At 30.1% G+C, this 22,861-nt stretch overlaps 1 protein-coding gene across 1 annotated transcript; it reads left to right on the top strand.

The window, feature by feature from the left end:
• Nucleotides 1–21,285: 21,285 nt before the first annotated feature.
• On the top strand, nucleotides 21,286–22,254 carry LOC139901379 (uncharacterized). The gene is made up of 2 exons (XM_071884100.1): nucleotides 21,286–21,693; nucleotides 21,841–22,254. Exons 1-2 carry the CDS (start codon nucleotides 21,286–21,288, stop codon nucleotides 22,252–22,254), a joined length of 822 nt encoding a protein of 273 aa, XP_071740201.1.
• The last annotated feature ends 607 nt before the right edge of the window (nucleotides 22,255–22,861 follow it).

The raw sequence follows: 22,861 nt of genomic DNA, 5'->3' as shown, positions 1-22,861 counted from the left end.
CGTACTTCACTTTGTCCTCTTCAGTACACTTACTTATGGCAAACACCGATTCGACCTTCTCGGTCCACCATTTCAATCCGATCGGTCCTTCGGTTCCATCAAATTCCAAAGGTTTGCAGGAAGTGAATTCTTTGTAGGTGCATCCTACATGATTTCCTGTACTGCTAGATCCAAGGTTATTGTTGGTATGTAGCACGGCCTGTACTGCGGCTATGTTTCAAGCAAGAAAGGCACGAAATTCCTCTTCACTCATATTCAAGGTGTGTCGAGTAGTCGATGCCATTTCCTTCAAAGTAGTCAAATGAAACGAGTTAATCATATAGAATATCAAGAGTAGTCAATAGTATTTCGTAGCGTAATATGAACTTATTTATAAAAGCTCTTTCTTCATATTAGCGTTTTATACTCTTTAATTCGGGTAGTACCTACCCGTTAAGTTCATACTTAGTAGCTAACATACCATTTCAACTACTACAATTCTATTTGAAAAACTAATCACAAAAAAAAAATATAATATTCAAACCTTTATACAATAACTTGCAAACTTACAATACCGCTATTTTACATATAGCATGAAATATAGCACATAAAACTTTGATACAAAGTAGTTGCGAAGATAATTCTAGTTAATAAATAAGGCGTTCAGCAAAGGCAACAAAGACACGTAATTCATACGTCCAGAAACAAGTCATGCATTCTGGTTTTACTAATACCACTTCCCATCCTTGGTCTTGTGGAACGTAACCGTTGTGACCGATAGTATGACAACGTGTTGTAACGTCGTCAAAAGGGCGAAGGTTACGTAATTACCAATAGTCTCGTAATAACCTAAAAACCTCATTTCTTACCCCAATTACCGACTCCGTCACTTGTGGGAACGTTTTGTTTAATAGTTGTAGCCCGATGTTCTTTTTCTCACTTTGGTGAGAAGCGAACATTACTAACCCGTAAGCATAACATGCTTCTTTATGTTGCATGTTAGCCGCTTTTTCTAAATCATGAAGTCCTATATTCGAATACATTGAGTCAAAATAATTTCTTAACCCGTTAGCATTTGGGTTCCCCGCAATATATGCGTCAAAGTAAACACATCGTAACTTATGGGTTTCCCAATGTGATATCCCCCATCTTTCAAACGATAGCCTTTTATAAACCAAGGCATTCTTGGAACGTTCTTCGAATGTCTTACAAACTGATTTTGCCATAAATAGTTGTGCCGAGGAATTCTGACCGACTCTAGACAAGATTTCATCAATCATGTCTCCGGGTAAGTCTTCTAAAATATTGGGTTGTCTATCCATTTTGTGTTTTTATACTGTAAAATAGACAAGAGTTAGATTCATAAAAGATACTTATTAATACAAGCAATTTTTACATATATCGTAAAGCATAAGCACACTATATTACATATATTACACCGCACAAATACAACTATCTTATTCCGACTCACTCGTTTCTTCTTTTTCGAACTTGGTTCTTTTTGCTAAGTTTTTAGGGATATATGATGTTCCCCTAATACGAGCCGTCGTTTTCCACATTGGTCTAGAAAAACCTGGTGGTTTAGAGGTTCCCGGGTTATTGTTACAACTTAAGAAATACGGGTGTTGATGATACATATAAAGTTCATCGGGGTTGGAATCAGATTTCTCTATTTTTATGCCCTTTCCCTTATTGTTCTCTTTTGCCTTTTTAAATTCAGTTGGGATAATTTCTATAACATCCTCGGAATCCTCGTCGGGATCCGATTCTTCGGAGAATTGGTAATCCTCCCAATATTTTGCTTCCTTGGCGGAAACACCGTTGACCATAATTAACCTTGGTCGGTTGGTTGAGGATTTTCTTTTACTTAACCGTTTTATTATTTCCCCCATCGGTTCTATTTCTTCTTCCGATTCCTCCTCCTCCGGTTCCGATTCTTCTTCCAGTTCCGATTCTTCTTCCGGTTACTCTTCGGGAACTTGTGAATCAGTCCACGAATCATTTCAAATTACATTTGACTCTTCATTATTATTAGGTGAGTCAATGGGACTTGTATTAGAGGTAGACATCTATCACATAATATCAAACACGTTAAGAGATTAATATATCACATAATATTCACATGTTAAAAATATATAGTTTCCAACAAAATTTGTTAAGCAATCATTTTTCAAGTAAACACGGTCGAAGTCCAGACTCACTAATGCATCATAATAAACTCGATAAGACACACTAATGCAAAATTCTGGTTCTCTAAGACCAACGCTCGGATACCAACTGAAATGTCCCGTTCTTATTGATTAAAAACGTTCCATATTAATTGATTTCGTTGCGAGGTTTTGACCTCTATATGAGACGTTTTTTCAAAGACTGCATTCATTTTTAAAACAAACCATAACCTTTATTTCATAAATAAAGGTTTAAAAAGCTTTACGTAGATTATCTAAAATATCCTGTTGACACACGACCATTACATAATGGTTTACAATACAAATATGTTACATCGAAATCAGTTTCTTGAATGCAGTTTTTACACAATATCATACAAACATGGACTCCAAATCTTGTCCTTATTTTAGTATGCAACAGCGGAAGCTCTTAGTATTCACCTGAGAATAAACATGCTTTAAACGTCAAAAAAAATGTTGGTGAGTTATAGGTTTAACCTATATATATCAAATCGTAACAATAGACCACAAGATTTCATATTTCAATACACATCCTATACATAGAGATAAAAATCATTCGTATGGTGAACACCTGGTAACTGACATTAACAAGATGCATATATAAGAATATCTCCATCATTCCGGGACACCCTTCGGATATGATATAAATTTCGAAGTACTAAAGTATCCGGTACTTTGGATGGGGTTTGTTAGGCCCAATAGATCTATCTTTAGGATTCGCTTCAATTAGGGTGTATGTTCCCTAATTCTTAGATTACCAGACTTAATAAAAAGGGGCATATTCGATTTCGATAATTCAACCATAGAATGTAGTTTCACGTACTTGTGTCTATTTTGTAAATCATTTATAAAACCTGCATGTATTCTCATCCCAAAATATTAGATTTTAAAAGTGGGACTATAACTCACTTTCACGGATTTTTACTTCGTCGGGAAGTAAGACTTGGCCACTGGTTGATTCACGAACCTATAACAATATATACATATATATCAAAGTATGTTCAAAATATATTTACAATACTTTTAATACATTTTGATGTTTTAAGTTTATTAAGTCAGCTGTCCTCGTTAGTAACCTACAACTAGTTGTCCACAGTTAGATGTACAGAAATAAATCGATAAATATTATCTTGAATCAATCCACGACCCAGTGTATACATATCTCAGTATTGATCACAACTCAAACTATATATATATTTTGGAATCAACCTCAACCCTGTATAGCTAACTCCAACATTCACATATAGAGTGTCTATGGTTGTTCCGCAATATATATAGATGGGTCGACATGATAGGTCGAAACATTGTATACGTGTCTATGGTATCTCAAGATTACATAATATACAATATAAGTTGATTAGGTTATGGTTGGAAAAGATTTATTACTAACTTTCACGTAGGTAAAATGAGTAGTTTTTATCAATCTTATTTTACTCTCCATTTCTTCGTTTCTAATCAGTTTTGAGTGATTCCAGTGGCCATGGTTCTGTATTGAACTTAAATTTATGAATCTAAATAGAAAAAGTATAAGTTTATAGTTGGAAATACAAGTTACAAGTCGTTTTTGAAAGAGGTAGTCATTTCCGTCGAAAGAACGACATCTTGATGACCATTTTGAAAAACATACTTTCACTTTGAGTTTAACCATGATTTTTGGATATAGTTTCATGTTCATAAGAAAAATAATTTTTTCCAGAAGTATAGATTTTAAATCAAAGTTCTTCTTAGCTTTTAATTATCCCAACCAAAACAGCCCCCGGTTTTACTACGACGGCGTATATCCAGTTTTATGGTGTTTATCGTGTTTCCGGGTTTTAAAACATTAAGTTAGCATATCATATAGATATAGAACATATGTTTAGTTGATTTTAAAAGTTTAGTTAGAAGGATTAACTTTATTTGCGAACAAGTTTAGAATTAACTAAACTATGTTCTAGTGATTACAAGTTTATAACGTTGAATAAGACAGCTTTTTATGTATGAATCGAATGATGTTATGAACATCATTACTACCTCAAGTTCCTTGGATAAACCTACTGAAAATGAGAAAAATGGATCTAGCTTCAAAGGATCCTTGGATGGCTTGAAAGTTCTTGAAGCAGAATCATGACACGAAAACAATTTCAAGTAAGATTTCCACACGAAATAAGATTGTTATAGTTATAGAAATTGAATTAAAGTTTGAATATGATTATTACCTTGTATTAGAAAGATAACCTACTGTAAGTAACAAAGGTTTCTTAATCTTGGATGATTACTTGGAATGGATTTAGAAAACTTGGAAGTAAACTTGCAATCTTGGAAGTATTCTTGATTTTATGAAACTAGAACTTTTGGAATTTATGAAGAACACTTAGAACTTGAAGATAGAACTTGAGAGAGATCAATTAGATGAAGAAAATTGAAGAATGAAAGTGTTTGTAGTTGTTTTTGGTCGTTGGTGTATGAATTAGATATAAAGGATATGTAATTTTGTTTTCATGTAAATAAGTCATGAATGATTACTCATAGTTTTGTAATTTTATGAGATATTTCATGCTAGTTGCCAAATGATGGTTCCCACATATGTTAGGTGACTCGCATGGGCTGCTAAGAGCTGATCATTGGAGTGTATGTACCAATAGTACATACATTTAAAAACTGTGTATTGTACGAGTACGAATACGGGTGCATACGAGTAGATTTGTTGATAAAACTGAACGAGGATGTAATTGTAAGCATTTATGTTAAGTAGAAGTATTTTGATAAGTGTCTTGAAGTCTTTCAAAAGTGTATGAATACATATTAAAACACTACATGTATATACATTTTAACTGAGTCGTTAAGTCATCGTTAGTCGTTACATGTAAATGTTGTTTTGAAACCTTTAGGTTAACGATCTTGTTATATGTTGTTAACCCATTGTTTATTATATCAAATGAGATGTTAAATTGTTATATTATCATGATATTATGATATATAATATATCTTAGTATGATATATATACAGTTAAATGTCGTTACAACGATAATCGTTACATATATGTCTCGTTTCGAAATCATTAAGTTAGTAGTCTTATTTTTACATTTGTAGTTCATTGTTAATACACTTAATGATATATTTACTTATCATTTAACATAATTTACCAAGTGTATCAATATCTTAATATGATTCATATGTACCTAGTAGGATGTTATAACGATAATCGTTATATATATATCGTTTTCGAGTTTCTTAATTTAATAGTCTCATTTTTATGTATATAACTCATTGTTAAAATACCTAATGAGATACATACTTATAATAAAATCATGTTAACTATATATATAACCATATATATATCATCGTATAGTTTTTACAAGTTTTAACGTTCGTGAATCACCGGTCAACTTGGGTGGTCATTTGTCTATATGAAACCTATTCCAATTAATCTAGTCTTAATAAGTTTGATTGCTTAACATGTTGGAAACACTTAATCATGTAAATATCAATTTCATTTAATATATATAAACATGGAAAAGTTCGGGTCACTACATGCCAGTGGTACAACTCAATGTAGAATATATTTTAAATACTTATGTCTATTTCGTAAAGCATTCATAAAAGCAGCGCATGTATTCTCAGCCCAAAAATATATATTGCAAAAGCAATTAAAAAGAGAGCAAATGAAACTCACCATACTGTATTTTGTAGTAAAAATACATAGGACGACATTGAACAAGTATATGGTTGGCCTCAGATTCACGAACCTATATCAGTTGTATATATTAAAACATATAATGAAAATCAATTAATTCCATCTATTAATTATAAAGTATTTATATATTTAGTGTTGTAGTTTATATATATAATTTGTACTAAATTCTAATATATTTTATATCTTAAATTGCATGTTATATATGTATTTATTTTGTATTTACATAATAGAAATGTTAATATTTTTAATATATGATTATAGGTAATATTAATAAAATTTTAGTATAGGTATATTTTTATATACAAAATATTTATTTGTTATAATAATATAATAATAATAATGATAACGAAATTTTAAATAAAAAGGTAGTTTTAATAATAATAGTTATAATAATAATATAAATATTAATAAAAAATAATTTTAAATAATACTTTTGATAATACTAATAATTTCAATGAAAATGAAAATTTTTTAAAAATTATCATTTTAAAAATAATAATTCTTTTAATAATAATAATAAAAAAATGATAATAATAATAATAATTCTTATAATGATACTTATATTGATAATAATAAAAATACTTTTACTAATAATAATAATAATAATTCAAATTTTTAATTCTAATTCTAATTTTATTCTAGCAATAAAAATAATAATAATAATAATAATAATAATAATAATAATAATAATAATAATAATAATAATAATAATAATAATAATAATAATAATAATAATAATAATAATAATAATAATAATAATAATAATAATAATAATAATAATAATAAAATTGAGTAAACTACCTTTAAAAACGTCTCTTAAAAAGAAATGCCTCAGACAAGGCTCAAACCCGTGACCTCTCACTCCCCTAACCCGCACCAAAACCATCTACTCTGCTTATGTTTTCCTGATTTAGTTCACAGACTAATTCTATTAACCCGAAATCTTCTGTTTTCATCTTCTTAAACTAAAACCCAAATTTACATAAACCCCATTATCAATTAATGGCCAGGTTTATGGTGGCAGGTTTATGGTAGCAACAAGGGATGGTTGTGGTGGTTACATGATAATGATCCATGTGGTGATGTGGTTGATTTCAACAGAAACGTGAAAGGTAATGGTAATAGGTTTTGTAGTGGTGATTTGATTATATAACCAGAAAAAGAAACATGAAATAGATGTGAGAGACAAAGAGGATGAGAGCGAGAATGAGATCGTGAAGGTGGTTACACATGGTGGTGAAGTGGCGGTTGATTTGTAGGTGGAAGAAGAAGACCCAAAGGTGTGTGTATTTATGGGTATGATGTCCCGTATATGTATGTATATATTTAGAGAAGATATGTGGTGGATCTATGTGAATCATTTGTATGTATATATTATTAATATGAAAGACAAACACACTAATATTCGATCGATTGAATTCAATGATTAATAAAAAAGAATGCAATAGTTGGTGATTGGTACCCATAACAGAATTTGTTCTCTTGTATTTGTGATCGAATCACGTTGTAACCAGTTCCAGAGACAGAAACAAAAGATTGATAGCAACTGGGAACTGATTTGTACCATTTATGAATTATATAATTAATATTAATGAATATCTTAATAAATATAATACCAATAATTATATAAATACTAATAATAATAATAATAATAATAATAATAATAATAATAATAACAATAATAATAATAATACTAGTAAGAATTTACGATTTGATATTAATAATAATAAAAATAATAGTAATAATATTATAACAGATATATTTTTAGCTTGTAGTTGCCTTTAATTATTATTGTTATATATATTGCGTGATAATATATGCTGAATATTTATTATTTATACAATATATATATTATCCTATATTCCTTTCCTAATTACTCTACATATCTAAATGATATATGGCAAATGAATAGTAAACCTCATTTCCCTTAAAAATCCACACCAAACTTTTTAATTTTTCACAAGTCAACCCCACCCTACATACTATTTACACTTTTACTTTTTCAAAACTTCATTTCCCTTAAAAATCCACACTAAACTTTTTAATTTTTCATAAGTCAACCCCACCCTACATATTATTTACACTTTTACTTTTTCAAAACTTACCACAAAGTCCACACATATTTTTTCCAAGGTGTTCTAGACCTTTCATCCTGTCTCAAAACCCAACATTTTTTTTACTACATTTACAGACAATTGAGGAATCCAGATCCTTCTAACCCATTATCTTCTCCACCCTGATTTTCCTCCATCGCTATTTCAAATTATCTACAAACTCTATCTCTATTTGATCATCCCTAAAAATATTCACGTCCATATATGCTACCAGATTCTTCCATTCCAATACCTAACTTCCAGTTTCACCTCATTTGTCTCACAAATTAGGGTTCACTTGATTTTGTCGAACTTATGTTATCTTTCTTTATAGAATCATGAAAATAACGTGAACCACTGAATCCCCGACGGCCAAATGAAATCTTCAGAGATCGAACGAAAATCACTATCGAAATATATTCATAGTTCGCCGGATCGTCGAATACTGAGCGGAATCGTCATTGTAATAGCAAAATCAACGATGTTTCGGCTCGCATCTACGGAGTTCCAGATCTGTTGTTTTGTAAGGTTTTTAAATTGTTGATTTTGGCTACAAAGAAAAATTCAGTTACCTACTTTATTTAGTACGATCTGATGGCGACACGCTTGCCCAATTTTTAATTTTTTTTTTTTGGAAGGCAAATTTTATTAGAAAGATAAGATATGATAACTTTAGTTTTTTATAATTATTTAGTTAGTATATATTTGATTGAATCTGTTTGAGGGCTTTTGCAAGTTGCAAGACACAATCACGTGTGCAATTTGATAGTTTGTGTAAATGGTTATGAGTAATGAATATTTGTTTGTAGGCTGTACAACCAAGCGAAGATATATTTTGAATTAACTTCTCACTGTCAGTGAAGATATATTTTAAAAAGTGTTGGCTTACCTTTTTTGGGTGACGTTCCTGTTCTTTCTGGTAAGCTATTTTATCAATTTTGATTTTCATTATGTTTGTCATTCGTCTCCATCTCTTCAAGTAACTCGCGATGTGTTTTTTGTTGACCGATAACTTTCTATGTGTCGTTGGCTTCTTTATTGGTTAACTAAATTGTTGTATTTTCTATTTGTTTTTGCTATTTAGATTTGTTCGTTTTCCCTCAATCGAATGTGAGTTCTTTTTCAGATTTTTGTCGAATAAAATCTCTTTACTATGAAGATCTTTTGTCTCATTGAGTGTAACTCATTTTTTGTTTAATTGTTACAAATTTTTTGCATATGAAAATTGTTTTCTAATTTATTTTGCGTTGTATGTAGGTTATTGTTGGAGGTGTGATTTCTTCCCTGCTTCCTGCTGTTAATAGGTGATTGTTGCATCTCTTTTGATTTATCATATTTCATTTATTTCATCTTCGTTTCGCATGTTGTTGCTGATTGTGGGTTGTGTAATAGTTTATGCATTTGTGATTGTTAATTGTGGGTTACTGTGATAATGACTAATTACTTAAATACTTTTGCATTTTTAGTTTTAAGATTATTTTCTTGACTATATATGATGAGGTTTTTCTAGATTGTATTGAACGTAGATAGCATTATCAAAATAGTTTATGATTGAAACGTTTAACTGACCTACAAACGATTACCTGTTTTGTGTTCATAAGCTTAAATTTAACAAGGATTTGATACCAAATGTCCAGCGCGTTTGGTTTAAATAGTATCTTGAACCTTGATAGTTGTTATAATCTATTTTGAACGGTTCCAGTAATTGATGTCAAATTCAAAATTCAGTGTTGAGAAATGGTTATCTTTCATCTTTCATTAGTCCTTATTGGATATTGATAAAGGGTTTTGAAAAGTTGAACTCAAAGTCAAACAAAGTTGAAAACCTTTGTTATTAGTCAAATGTTGCACCCTTGATTCTTTCTTTTTAGCAAGGTAGGTAGTTGCAATACAAATATGTCAGTACCAAATCCTATTATTTAAACTACAACACAACGTGATTCAAAAAACAAACTATCAACGATTTAAAACCTGTCGCAACGCAAGGGCCTTCCACTAGTTACGATCAAGAGTCATATATATATATATATATATATATATATATATATATATATATATATATATATATATATTTATTTATTTATTTATTTATTTATTTATTTATTTTGATAATACTTAATTATTCTGTATATTATTTTACATTATAATTCAGTACCTTAAGTGTATTTTATTAATTCAACATATTTTATATACACTTACGTTTATATATATATATATATATTTCTATATTTATTTGTTTACATATTTATTTACGCATGATGGTTTGTGAATCATCGACAGCAGTCGAAGGTCAATTGAATATATGAACATTGTTTCAAAATTTTCTAGACTCATCATTACATACTTTGCTTATCGTATCCAAATAATATAAAGATTAAGTTTAAATTTAGTCGGAAATTCCCGGGTAATGACAACTTTGATGTATATATGTATATATTTGTTATAGGTTCGTGAATCGACCAGTAGTCAAGTCTTACTCCCAACGAAGTAAAAATCTGTGAAAGTGAGTTATAGTCCCACTTTTAAAATCTAATATTTTGGGATGAGAATACATGTAGTTTTATAAATGTTTTACGAAATAGACACAAGTAATTGAAACTACATTATATGGGTGAATGATCGAAGCCAAATATGTCCCTTTTGCTTGGTAACCTAAGAATTAGTAAACCGATCTACTAATTGACGCGAATCCTAAAGATAGATCTATTGGGCCTAACGAACCCCATCCAAAGTACCGGATGCTTTAGTACTTCGAATTTGTTTTTATCATGTCCGAAGGATTTTCCGGAATGATAGGGGATATTTTTATATGTATCTTGTTAATGTCGGTTACCAAGTGTTCAACATATGAATGAATTTTATCTCTATGTATGGGATGCATATTGAAATATGAAATCTTGTGTTATATTATTATTATGATTTGATAATATATAGGTTAAACTTATAACTCACCAACATTTTTGTTGATGTTTTAAGCATTTTATTCTCAGGTAATTATTAAGAGCTTCCGCTGTTGCATACTAAAATAATGACAAGATTTGGAGTCCATGCTTGTATGATATTATGTAAAAAAGAAACTTATTTTTGATGTAATATATTCTTATTTTAAACCATTATGTAATGGTCGTGTGTAAACAGTATATTTTAGATTATCATTACTTGATAATCTACGTAATACTTTTTAAACCTTTATCGATAAAATAAAGGTTATGGTTGTTTTAAAAATGAATGCAGTCTTTGAAAAACGTCTCATATAGAGTTCAAAACCTCGCGACGAAATCAATTAATATGGAACGTTTATAATCAATATGAACGGGACATTTCAATCAGATCATCAACTTATTAATCATTACTTAGCTAACATAATCATCGATTATACCATAGTATCATATTATCATAACTTAATCATAATCATTCTCCATAACCATCTTTGAATTCATTATTATCATCATTAATTTCTTGGCCCAACCAACACATGAATCTTGACCCAACAAACAAGTGGATCTCGGCCCAAAGAAAGGAAAAGGATTCACGGCCCATGTAGCAAGGATTTATTTATCAAACTGTCCATCGGTTCCTGTTTGCATTCGATGAGAAAAAGAAAAAAAAAAGAAAAGAAAAGGTCGGAGCAGCTGTAGCAGTAATGTTAGATAATGGTGGTTAGTTTGGTGGTCTTCGACGGCAGGAATACACCACAACAACAAGGAGATTAGCGTATAAATAGAAACGGAAAAATTCAGCTGCAACAGCAGCTTTCCAGCGTCGAAGGAAAAAGAAAAAAAAATAAATAATGGTGGTTTTGGGGTGGTGATTTCATGAGCTTGAAACAGAAAAAGAAGAATAAATTCGCAGTAGTAACTATCCATATGAGGTTCATAATCTAGAAAGGATAGTAGTGGGTTCTTGTTTGAACTGCTCGAACAGAAACATAAATAATAAAACGTGGTAGTCAAAATTTGTTAATCATCTTCATCGTCTCTCATTCTTCATTTAAACGGCAGCAGAAATAACGGTATAATAGTAGTAGAAAATGGATGTAGATGGTTGTAATGGTTTTCTTCGAATGATAGCAGGGTGTTATATGAGTCGGGTCTCGGCTACAAGAAGGAAACGAAAGGTGGTGGTTTTAATCGTGATCGATGAAGATGATAGAGCAGAGATTTTAACCAATTACGGAACCATTTGATGGTTGTTTGGGTTAGTCGAATATTTACAATAAAAGGACTTGTGGTAATAGTGGTAGAAGGAATAATTTAAGATGGTGGGTTTGTGTTGCTTCATGTAGTGTGCACGTATATGTATATCTATATAAAAAAATGGGGTGATATGGACAAGAAAGTTTGTTGTGATTAAAACATAAAGGTGATTGAATGTGATAAGAAAGAAAGAACAAAAAGGTAGTCAAATGGGTTTTCAATTTGTATACAGAGAAAGGAAATAGATGTTGGGGTGGTGGATTCTTGGTTTATAATAAGCAACGGAGTATTATATATAAAATTAAATATAATATAATAATGATCATAAATGTAATAAGGAACATGTGAATGCTACAGGAAATCAATCTGTGAGGCAATAGCAAAGCTGCCATGTTCTTCTAGGGACAGTTTCATTAGGGATAGAATTTCGTACTCCGCTGTTAATCGGTTGTGGATAAAAGTCTTCGGAAAAATTTCATATTTTTAAATTAACTATAATTATTTATTTTGGTCATTATGGTATAAAATTCGATCATTAATTTATTAAATAAAAATTACATCAATTGTCCCTCTCAATTCTGGGTAAAATATAAAAAGTGTTAAAATTTAATAACTAAATCCTAAATACGTTTTTAGTAAGCCTAAAATTTATAGAACTCATTTTCGGATCACCGTTTATTTTAAAATCACATAAGTTCGTTTTTAACTTGATTAATAACTATCAAGATGACAAACGAGTGCTACGAGCGTTTATTAAATAAATTCTAATCATATAAATATACATTCAATATACCTTATATATATATATATATATATATATATATATATATATATATATATATATATATATATATATATATATATATATATATATATATATATATATATATATAGATTTATTTTAATTTCATATGTTATTTTATTTACATAATTAATTAGCTCATATAATATTTTAATTTATAATAATTAATATATATATATATATATATATATATATATATATATATATATATATATATATATATATATATATATATATATATATATATATATATATATATATATATATATATATATATATCTTTATTTACACACAATGGTTCATGAATCGTCGGGAATAGTCAAAGGGTAATTGATTACATGAAAGTAGTTCAAAAATTTTGAGATTCAACTTTACAGACTTTGCTTACCGTGTCGAAATCATATAAAGATTTAGTTTAAATTTGGTCAGAAATCTCCGGGTCGTCATAGTACCTACCCGTTAAAGAACTTTCGTCCCGAAATTTGATTGGGATAGTCATGGTTGACAATAAATATGTTTTCATGACTCATATAAGCTGATAAATAGAGTTTTATTACCATTGAGTAATAGGGATAAAATAATTCAATTATTCGAAGAGTACGAATGAAACTATCACAAAAGAGTGAAATGAGAAAGACAACTTTCATCATAACTTTTGACTAGTCATGGTTGAATTCCGAAATTCAAGGGATTTGGAGAAAATCTTTGTGATAAGATTTGATTCTTTGGTAATTAAGGAAATTAGGATCCTCTTTGATTAAATGCGATGATCTGTCTTAATTGCTTTGTCTGATATTTCACTATAAATTCCTTCTCTTCATTTCCTTTATATTTTGGAGTTCCATCCTTTTGTTTTCTCTTCCCGACTTTAAGTCAAGCGAATAATGGTCCAGAATTCGTAGATACGAACTTCGGAATGAACATAGTTAATGTTCTAGGAAAGAAATTGTAATAGCACCACTCTTGATTGGTTAGATTACCAGAATTCAAGAGAAAAGGTAGAACTATCAAGAAATTATGTTCTTAATATGTTTATATATTAGATAGAGTGTAAGAGCTGTGTAATATGGCACATGATGACATTATAGTCTGTGAATCATCCCGTTCCATTAGAAACTCAGCATGACTTACTATAATATAATCACGTTGATTAAGTGTCATTATATTATACTAACTCATGCTTCAGTTCCCAACACTACATCAATATCATTCATATTTTAAGTTTAAACTTTTCATAATTTTAGAACTAAAACAATTTCCTTGATGATGTAACATAGATAGCACGAAGAGATGAAAAATTTCGGACAAGAATATTTATGAAAATATCCTCAGAAATATCGAAGATATTTATGATGATATTTTGGAATTTCTAAGATCGAAGGTTGATGAAGAAAGATTTTTCCACAAGATTTAACATGAGTACGGAGCAAGACATTCTCTAAAGATTTCATCGGATACAGAATCATCTGGAATCTTTGAATATAGGGTTTGGTTCTTGTATTTGTCCTCGATCTCCTTCATGGTTTGCTCAATCCGTTTTTCAGTTCAAATTTTCCATTGAGTGTTTCCAACACTCCATTCTTTATCATTAAACTTTTGACTGTTAAGGCAGTCTTCAGTTTTCACTGCTTCATCAGCTTTTTTAAAACTTTGGAGTATTGATTCGTAGACTGGGTGCTTTTCAGAATTTCAGAATGAAAGATCATAATTCTAAGAGATAAATGTTATATGTATACATATAACTGTTGATGTAGACATGCTGCGAGATTTCAAAATACTGATTGCTAATTTCTGGTAATTGATGTGGTAATTCTCGTTATAAGATGCGGATGAGTATATGATAGGGTTTTAATGAACAACTGTAACGGTTCGTCGGAGAGACTTAAGCTGATGAGTAATGGAGTTGTTGGTAAGTTTACTCCTAGTGTGGTGGAATATAAATGGTTCTCCGGTAACGATGATGAAAGATAACTTTATATAACAAGGTTATAATAAGTTTAATCCGAATGAAAGTTAAAGTTGATTTGCTGGAGCTGTGACAAATTTGGCTAATTTGAAAAGAGTTGCAATGTTATTTTCAGTAATAACAATGCTAAAGGAGCTAGCACAGACACGTGTTAAACGTTTACTCAGGTTCCGAGTGTTTTCAGGTGCATAACTATATGCATCAATCTTTTCTTCCGTAGATGAAGTGCGGTGGGTTCATCCTCTCGATTGAGGGGTTTTCAAGAATCATGAAAGGTTTGAACGCAGATTGTAATCGTCAAGATACCAATGAGGTTTAAGATGAAATCAAGTGGCAAACTTGAAGAATTGTATAGTTTCATATGTTATAATTAATATTTTAATTCATTTTAATTATCCAATGTCATTAGTCCACAGTTCGTAGTCCACAATTAGTAGTACAACAACTCATATATAGTTTAATATATAATATTCGAATTAATTAATACGTATCGTGACCCGTGTACATGTCTCAGACTCGATCACAACTCAAAGTATATATATTATTACATAATCAACCTCAACCCTGTATAGCGAACTCGAACATTACAGCATATAGAGTGTCTATGGTTATTCCAAATAATATATATAGATGCGTCGATATGATATGTCAAAACATTGTATACGTATTCCGACATTTAAAGTGCGTAAAATAAATAACAGGAATTAAATGACGATAAATAAAATTGCGAGAATTTAAATTGCGATAAATAAATTGCGATAATTAAATTGCGATAAATAAATTGTGATAAACAAAATGTAATACTGAATTAACAGTTAGCTAGGAACAGTTAGCTAGGAATAGTTAGCGTGGATTCTTAACAAAATTTCTCATAATTAATTTGTTTGTTTCTAACAAATTTTATTTTGTCCAATGTTTTCTTCATTATGCCACTTGTTGGATTCTGATAGGTCAAAATCCAAATATGAAATTGAATGAAAATGGTTATTTTGCGGTGAACGGATACGTATATATGTGGATGTAAGTAGGATAGTAAATGACTGTTGAATCTGTCTCGAAGAATGTACAGTGTAACTTATTAATGTGAAATCTAAATATTCCTCGAGTATTACCTACCCGTTAAAATATTTTCACCATTAACCGTTTGTACGAAAGAATTTTTAATTCTAATCTTTATGAAAATATACTTACATATATATTTTCTTCAGATGTAATCATAGATTTAATGAGTTAATATAATATTAATCTCATTTGATTTACTGTTAGAACTAGAATACATAATCTCTAAAATATTAGAGATTATATAATCGCCATGAAGAACAAAGATAATTGATGTAGAACGATACGTAGAATGATGATTATACTCGAGGTACGGAATGAGATGTTGAGGCATGGATTGTTGATTGTACTGGTGCTGTTACTGATGGTACTGTTGGTGCCAGTGATGTTTCTGAAACTGGTAAATTTTGCACCATATTCTCCAAAATGCTTGCTAGAGCGCGAAGTTCGTTGACTTCTTCTATTATTCCGGGATGATTGTCGGTTGGAACAAGCGGATGAATAAGGTTTAGAATTGTGGATAGAATATAATCGTGTCAAGCTACTCTGGAAATGAGGCTGAAAATGGTGTTTCGGATAGGTTCACCGGTAAGTGCTTCAAGTTCAATGCCAAGAGGTGAATTCGGTTGGTGGAAAGGATCGCCTTCTTCTCGTCTCCATTGATTAAGTCGACTACGAACCCATCAGATGAATTGGGGATGGATGATTGGTTGATTCATTCTGGTGACACTGCTTTCGAAGCTTAGGTGAAACTCCTTATCGGAATAGCTGTCGGAATCCGAGGAATTCGAACTGGTTGAGGGATTCATCTCGTACGATCAGATGAAGGATTTTCGATAAGAAATAGATTATAGGATGTAGATTAGTACCCTGCAATACATAATTTACATATGCATATATATATAATACTAAAATCCCATAAGTTACGGAGGAATCTACGGAAGCTGTCAGGCAAAGGTAACAATAACAGATACGCTAAGATATGAATTTATCTATACCCTGTCTATGCAATAGAGGCAGTAAGACGTGTCTAGACTTTAAGGATGATAAGCAAATAATTTTCGACACTAAATGATAAGCAAAACTTTTGACATGCAGACACGGTCGAAGTCCAGACTCACTAATGCATCTAAACAACTATCAGTTAGACACACTAATGCAAGACCTAGTTTGCTAAGACCACCGCTCTGATACCAACTTTAACGACCCGTCCTAATCCATCTGGATGAATACATTACATTTGGTTACATCGCAAGGTACTTGACCTCTATATGATACATTTTACAAACATTGCATTCGTTTTTAAAAGACAAACTTTCATTACATCAAAAGTTGATGGCATGCATACCATTTCATAATATATCCAACTATAATTGACTTAATAAGAATCTTGATGAACTCAATGAATCGAATGCAACGTCTTTTGAAATATGTCATGAATGACTCCAAGTAATATCTCTAATATGAGCAAATGCACAGCGGAAGATTTCTTTCATACCTGAGAATAAACATGCTTTCAAGTGTCAACTAAAAGGTTGGTGAGTTCATTAGTTTAACATAAATAATCATTTTCATCATTTTAATAGACCACAAGATTTTCATTTTCAGTTCTCATAAATATACGTCCCATGCATAGAGACAAAAATCATTCATATGGATTGAACACCTGGTAACCGACATTAACAAGATGCATATAAGAATATCCCCTATCATTCCGGGAAATCCTTCAGATATGATAAAAACAACATCGAAGTACTAAAGCACCTGCTACAACGGATGGGGTTCGTTAGGCCCAATAGATCTATCTTTAGGATTCGCGTCAATTAGTAGACTGGTTTACTAATTCTTAGGTTACCAAGTAAAAGGGGCATATTCGGCTTCGATCATTCAACCATATAATGTAGTTTTGATTACTTGTGTCTATTTCGTAAAACAGTTATAAAAGCAGCGCATGTATTCTCAGTCCCAAAAATATATAATGCAAAAGCATTTAAAAAGGGAGTAATGAAACTCACCTAATGTATTTTGTAGTAAAAATACATATGACTATATTGAACAACGCAGGGTTGGCCTCGGATTCACTAACCTATATCAATTGAATATTTATTAACACATAAAATGGAAATTACATAATTTCATTTATTAATATATATTATTTATATATTTGTATTTATATAGAATTTATACTAAATACCATTTAAAAACGTATACTTATATTATATCTTAAATTATATGTTATATATTTATTTTGTATATATATTTAAAATGATTAATATCTATACATTTAGTTATATTAATATATATAAAATATCATTAGTTTGCTATATGTGAGTATTTATATAAATAATGTTATTATTTTTTATATATATTTATATGAAATATTAATATAATTCTAGTATATGTAATATGTATATTTAATGTACAAAATATTTATTTGTTAGAATGATAGTTTTGATGATAATAATAATAATAATAATAATAATAATAATAATAATAATAATAATAATAATAATAATAATAATAATAATAATAATAATAATAATAATAATAATAATAATAATGATAATAATAATAATAATGATAATAATAATAATAATAATAATACTTTTAATAATAATAATAATTTTAATAAAAATGATAAGTTTAATAATAATGATACTTTTAGTAATAATGATAATGATAATGATAATAATAATAATAATAATAATAATAATAATAATAATAATAATAATAATAATAATAATAATAATAATGTTATTAATATTTATAATACTAATAATAATAACAATAACAATAATAATAATAATAATAATAATAATAATAATAATAATAATAATAATAATAATAATAATAATAATAAATAAAAAAATACTACCTTAATAGGAAAAGCTCAAAAAAAAAAAACAAACTGCCTCAGCCCAGGCTCGAACCCAAGACCTCTCGCTCAACAACACCACTCTTAACCATCTAGTATAACTTGTTTTTCTGAAATTATTATCACCCCAATTATATATGACCCGTTTTATTTCTGTTTCATATTCTTCTTCTTAACATCATCATTCTTTTAAACCTTCATCATCGTGATCATGTTTATCGAATATCATTATTGTTATCATAAAACATTATCATTAATACAATTAATACACCCATCATTCCTAATCACGATTATCATCATCTACGTCTAACATCGTCATTATCTTCATGATCATGTATCGACACCATGATCATCATCATCATCATCTATATCAAAACATCACTATTTCATATCCCTAATTCACGTAACATCACCTTAATAATTGTTTTATCATCATCAAATCATCAACTTATTAATCATTACTTAGCTAACATAATCATCGATTATACCATAGTATCATATTATCATAACTTAATCATAATCATTCTCCATAACCATCATTGAATTCATTATTATCATCATTAATTTCTTGGCCCAACCAACACATGAATCTTGACCCAACAAACAAGTGGATCTCAGCCCAAAGAAAGGAAAAGGATTCACGGCCCATGTAGCAAGGATTTATTTATCAAACTGTCCATCGGTTCCTATTTGCATTCGATGAGAAAAAAAAAAGGCAGGAGCAGCTTTAGCAGTAATGTTAGATAATGGTGGTTAGTTTGGTGGTCTTCGACGGCAGGAATACACCACAATAATAAGGAGATTAGCGTATAAATAGAAACAAAAAAATTCAGCTGCAACAGCAGCTTTCCAGCGTCGAAGGAAAAAGAAAAAAAATAAATAATGGTGGTTTTGGGGTGGTGATTTAGTGAGCTTGAAACAGAAAAAGAAGAATAAATTCGCAGTAGTAACTATCCATATGAGGTTCATAATCTAGAAAGGATAGTAGTGGGTTCTTGTTTGAACTGCTCGAACAGAAACATAAATAATAAAACATGGTAGTCAGAATTTGTTAATCTTAATCATCTTCATCGTCTCTCATTCTTCGTTTAAACGGCAGCAGAAACAACGGTATAATAGTAGTAGAAAATGGATGTAGATGGTTGTAATGGTTTTCTTCGAATGATAGCAGGGTGTTATATGAGTCGGGTCTCGGCTACAAGAAGGAAACGAAAGGTGGTGGTTTTAATCATGATCGATGAAGATGATAGAGTAGAGATTTTAACCAATTACGGAACCGTTTGATGGTTGTTTGGGTTAGTCAAATATTTACAATAAAAGGACTTGTGGTAATAGTGGTAGAAGGAATAATTTAAGATGGTGGGTTTGTGTTTCTTCATGTAGTGTGCACGTATATGTATATCTATATAAAAAAAATGGGGTGATATGGACAAGAAAGTTTGTTGTGATTAAAACATAAAGGTGATTGAATGTGATAAGAAAGAAAGAACTAAAAGGTAGTCAAATGGGTTTTCAATTTGTATACAGAGAAAGGAAATAGATGTTGGGGTGGTGGATTCTTGGTTTATAATAAGTAACGGAGTATTATATATAAAATTAAATATAATATAATAATGATCATAAATGTAATAAGGAACATGTGAATGCTACAGGAAATCAATCTGTGAGGCAATAGCAAAGCCGCCATGTTCTTCTAAGGACAGTTTCATTAGGGATAGTATTTCGTACTCCGCTGTTAATCAGTGGTTGATAAAAGTCTTCGGAAAAATTTCATATTTTTAAATTAACTATAATTATTTATTTTTGTCATTATGGTATAAAATTCGATCATTAATTTATTAAATAAAAATTACATCAATTGTCCCTCTCAATTCTGGGTAAAATATAAAAAGTGTTAAAATTTAATAACTAAATCCTAAATACGTTTTTAGTAAGCCTAAAATTTATAGAACTCATTTTCGGATCACTGTTTATTTTAAAATCACATAAGTTCGTTTTTAACTTGATTAATAACTATCGAGATGACAAACGAGTGCTACGAGCGTTTATTAAATAAATTCTAAATCATATAAATATACATTCCATATACCTTACATATATATATAGATTTATTTTAATTTCATATGTTATTTTATTTACATAATTAATTAGCTAATATAATATTCTAATTTATAATATATATATATATATATATATATATATATATATATATATATATATATATATATATATCTTTATTTACACACAATGGTTCGTGAATCGTCGAGAATAGTCAAAGGGTAATTGATTACATGAAAGTAGTTCAAAAATTTTGAGATTCAACTTTACAGACTTTGCTTATCGTGTTGAAATCATATAAAGATTTAGTTTAAATTTGGTTAGAAATCTTCGGGTCGTCACAGCTCGCCTCGTGGAACACCCGTGGTCTCGGCAATAAATCACGAGGTAACATGGTGGGTGCTTTGGTTTATCGTTTTCAAATACAATTTTTGGCAACACAGGAAACAATGGTTAAGCATGTATCACAACCGACACTCAATTCCATTTGGAAACATCACGTGTTCGATGCAGTCCAAGCCGAGTCAAATGGTAGGTTAGGAGGATTGTTTTCCATTTGGAGAACAGATTACTTCACTTTGATCCAATCTTGGGTCCAAAAGTATTGGATTGCAACCATACTGAGGTACATTCCAAACAATACATTTGTGTTAATTATAAATGTCTATGCTCCCCAACACGAGAACAAGAAGAAGATTGTTTGGTCACAATTGACCGATATTGCTCAAAATTGGCTGGGCCCGTTGTTTATCTTACGCGATTTCAATTCGGTGTGTTCACTGGATGAAAGACTAAGAGGGGTAATTGACCATAATTGTATTACCTCCTTCAACAATTTTATTCTAAATGCCAATTTGTTTGATCAACATTTAACAAACGATGATTTTACATGGGAAGGTCCCTTAGTCAAATTCTCTTAAATTGATATAATATTGGTAAATCTTAAGGGTGTGCAATTGTGGCCTCATGTTATTCTAATTACTGCCAATCCGAAATCCTCTGATCATAAACCTATTATTTGGGGCAATAAGTTGGTATCTTGGGGCCCGAAACCTTTTCGTTTTAACAACTCATGGCTATCGGTACCGGGATTTTTAGGGTTGTGTGAAGCCAAATGGTGTAGCTATCTGGTGTTTAGGTGGGCTGCCTTTATTATAGGGAATAAACTTCGATTATTGAAAGCAGACTTGAATGTTTGGAGCTTGAGCACTCAACATCAAGATATTGTTGATCTTAAGTTGTGTGATGCGAAAATCAAATCATTAAAAAGGTATCTCAAGCGTCGAGATCTTAATAATAGTGAATGGGTTGATCTTGTTAATCTTAAAAAATGCAAAAAAAACATTGACGATTCGAATTGATTCAAATAGAAGAATGCAGTCTAGATTTAAATGGCTAAGATTAGGCGATAAGAACTCAAGATTGTTTCATATTGTTTCTTGAATTAGACAACAATCTTCCAATGTTTCGGGTATGCAGATAAATAATGTATGGCAGGAAAATCCACAAGCTGTCAAAGATCATTCAATTGAATACTTTGAAACACTATTTTCGGCTCAAAATTGTAGAGACCAGTCCTAATCCATCTAGATGAAATCTATATCGATTATAAAAGATTCACAATAGTTGATTTCATCGCGAGGTACTTAACCTCTATATGATACATTTTACAAACATTGCATTCGTTTTTAAAAGATAAACTTTCATTACATCGACAGTTGACAGACATGCATACCATTTCATAATATATTCAAATATAATTGACTTAATAATAATCTTGATGAACTCAACGACTCGAATGCAACATCTTTTGAAATATGTCATGAATGACTCCAATTAATATCTCTAATATGAGCAAATGCACAGCGGAAGATTTCTTTCGCACCTGAGAATAAACATGCTTTCAAGTGTCAACCAAAAGGTTGGTGAGTTCATTAGTTTAACATAAATAATCATTTCCATCATTTT

The sequence above is a fragment of the Rutidosis leptorrhynchoides genome, chromosome 3 (assembly GCF_046630445.1).
Source record: "Rutidosis leptorrhynchoides isolate AG116_Rl617_1_P2 chromosome 3, CSIRO_AGI_Rlap_v1, whole genome shotgun sequence".
Lineage (NCBI taxonomy): Eukaryota > Viridiplantae > Streptophyta > Magnoliopsida > Asterales > Asteraceae > Rutidosis > Rutidosis leptorrhynchoides.
This window is presented reverse-complemented; position numbering and strand designations above follow the sequence as displayed.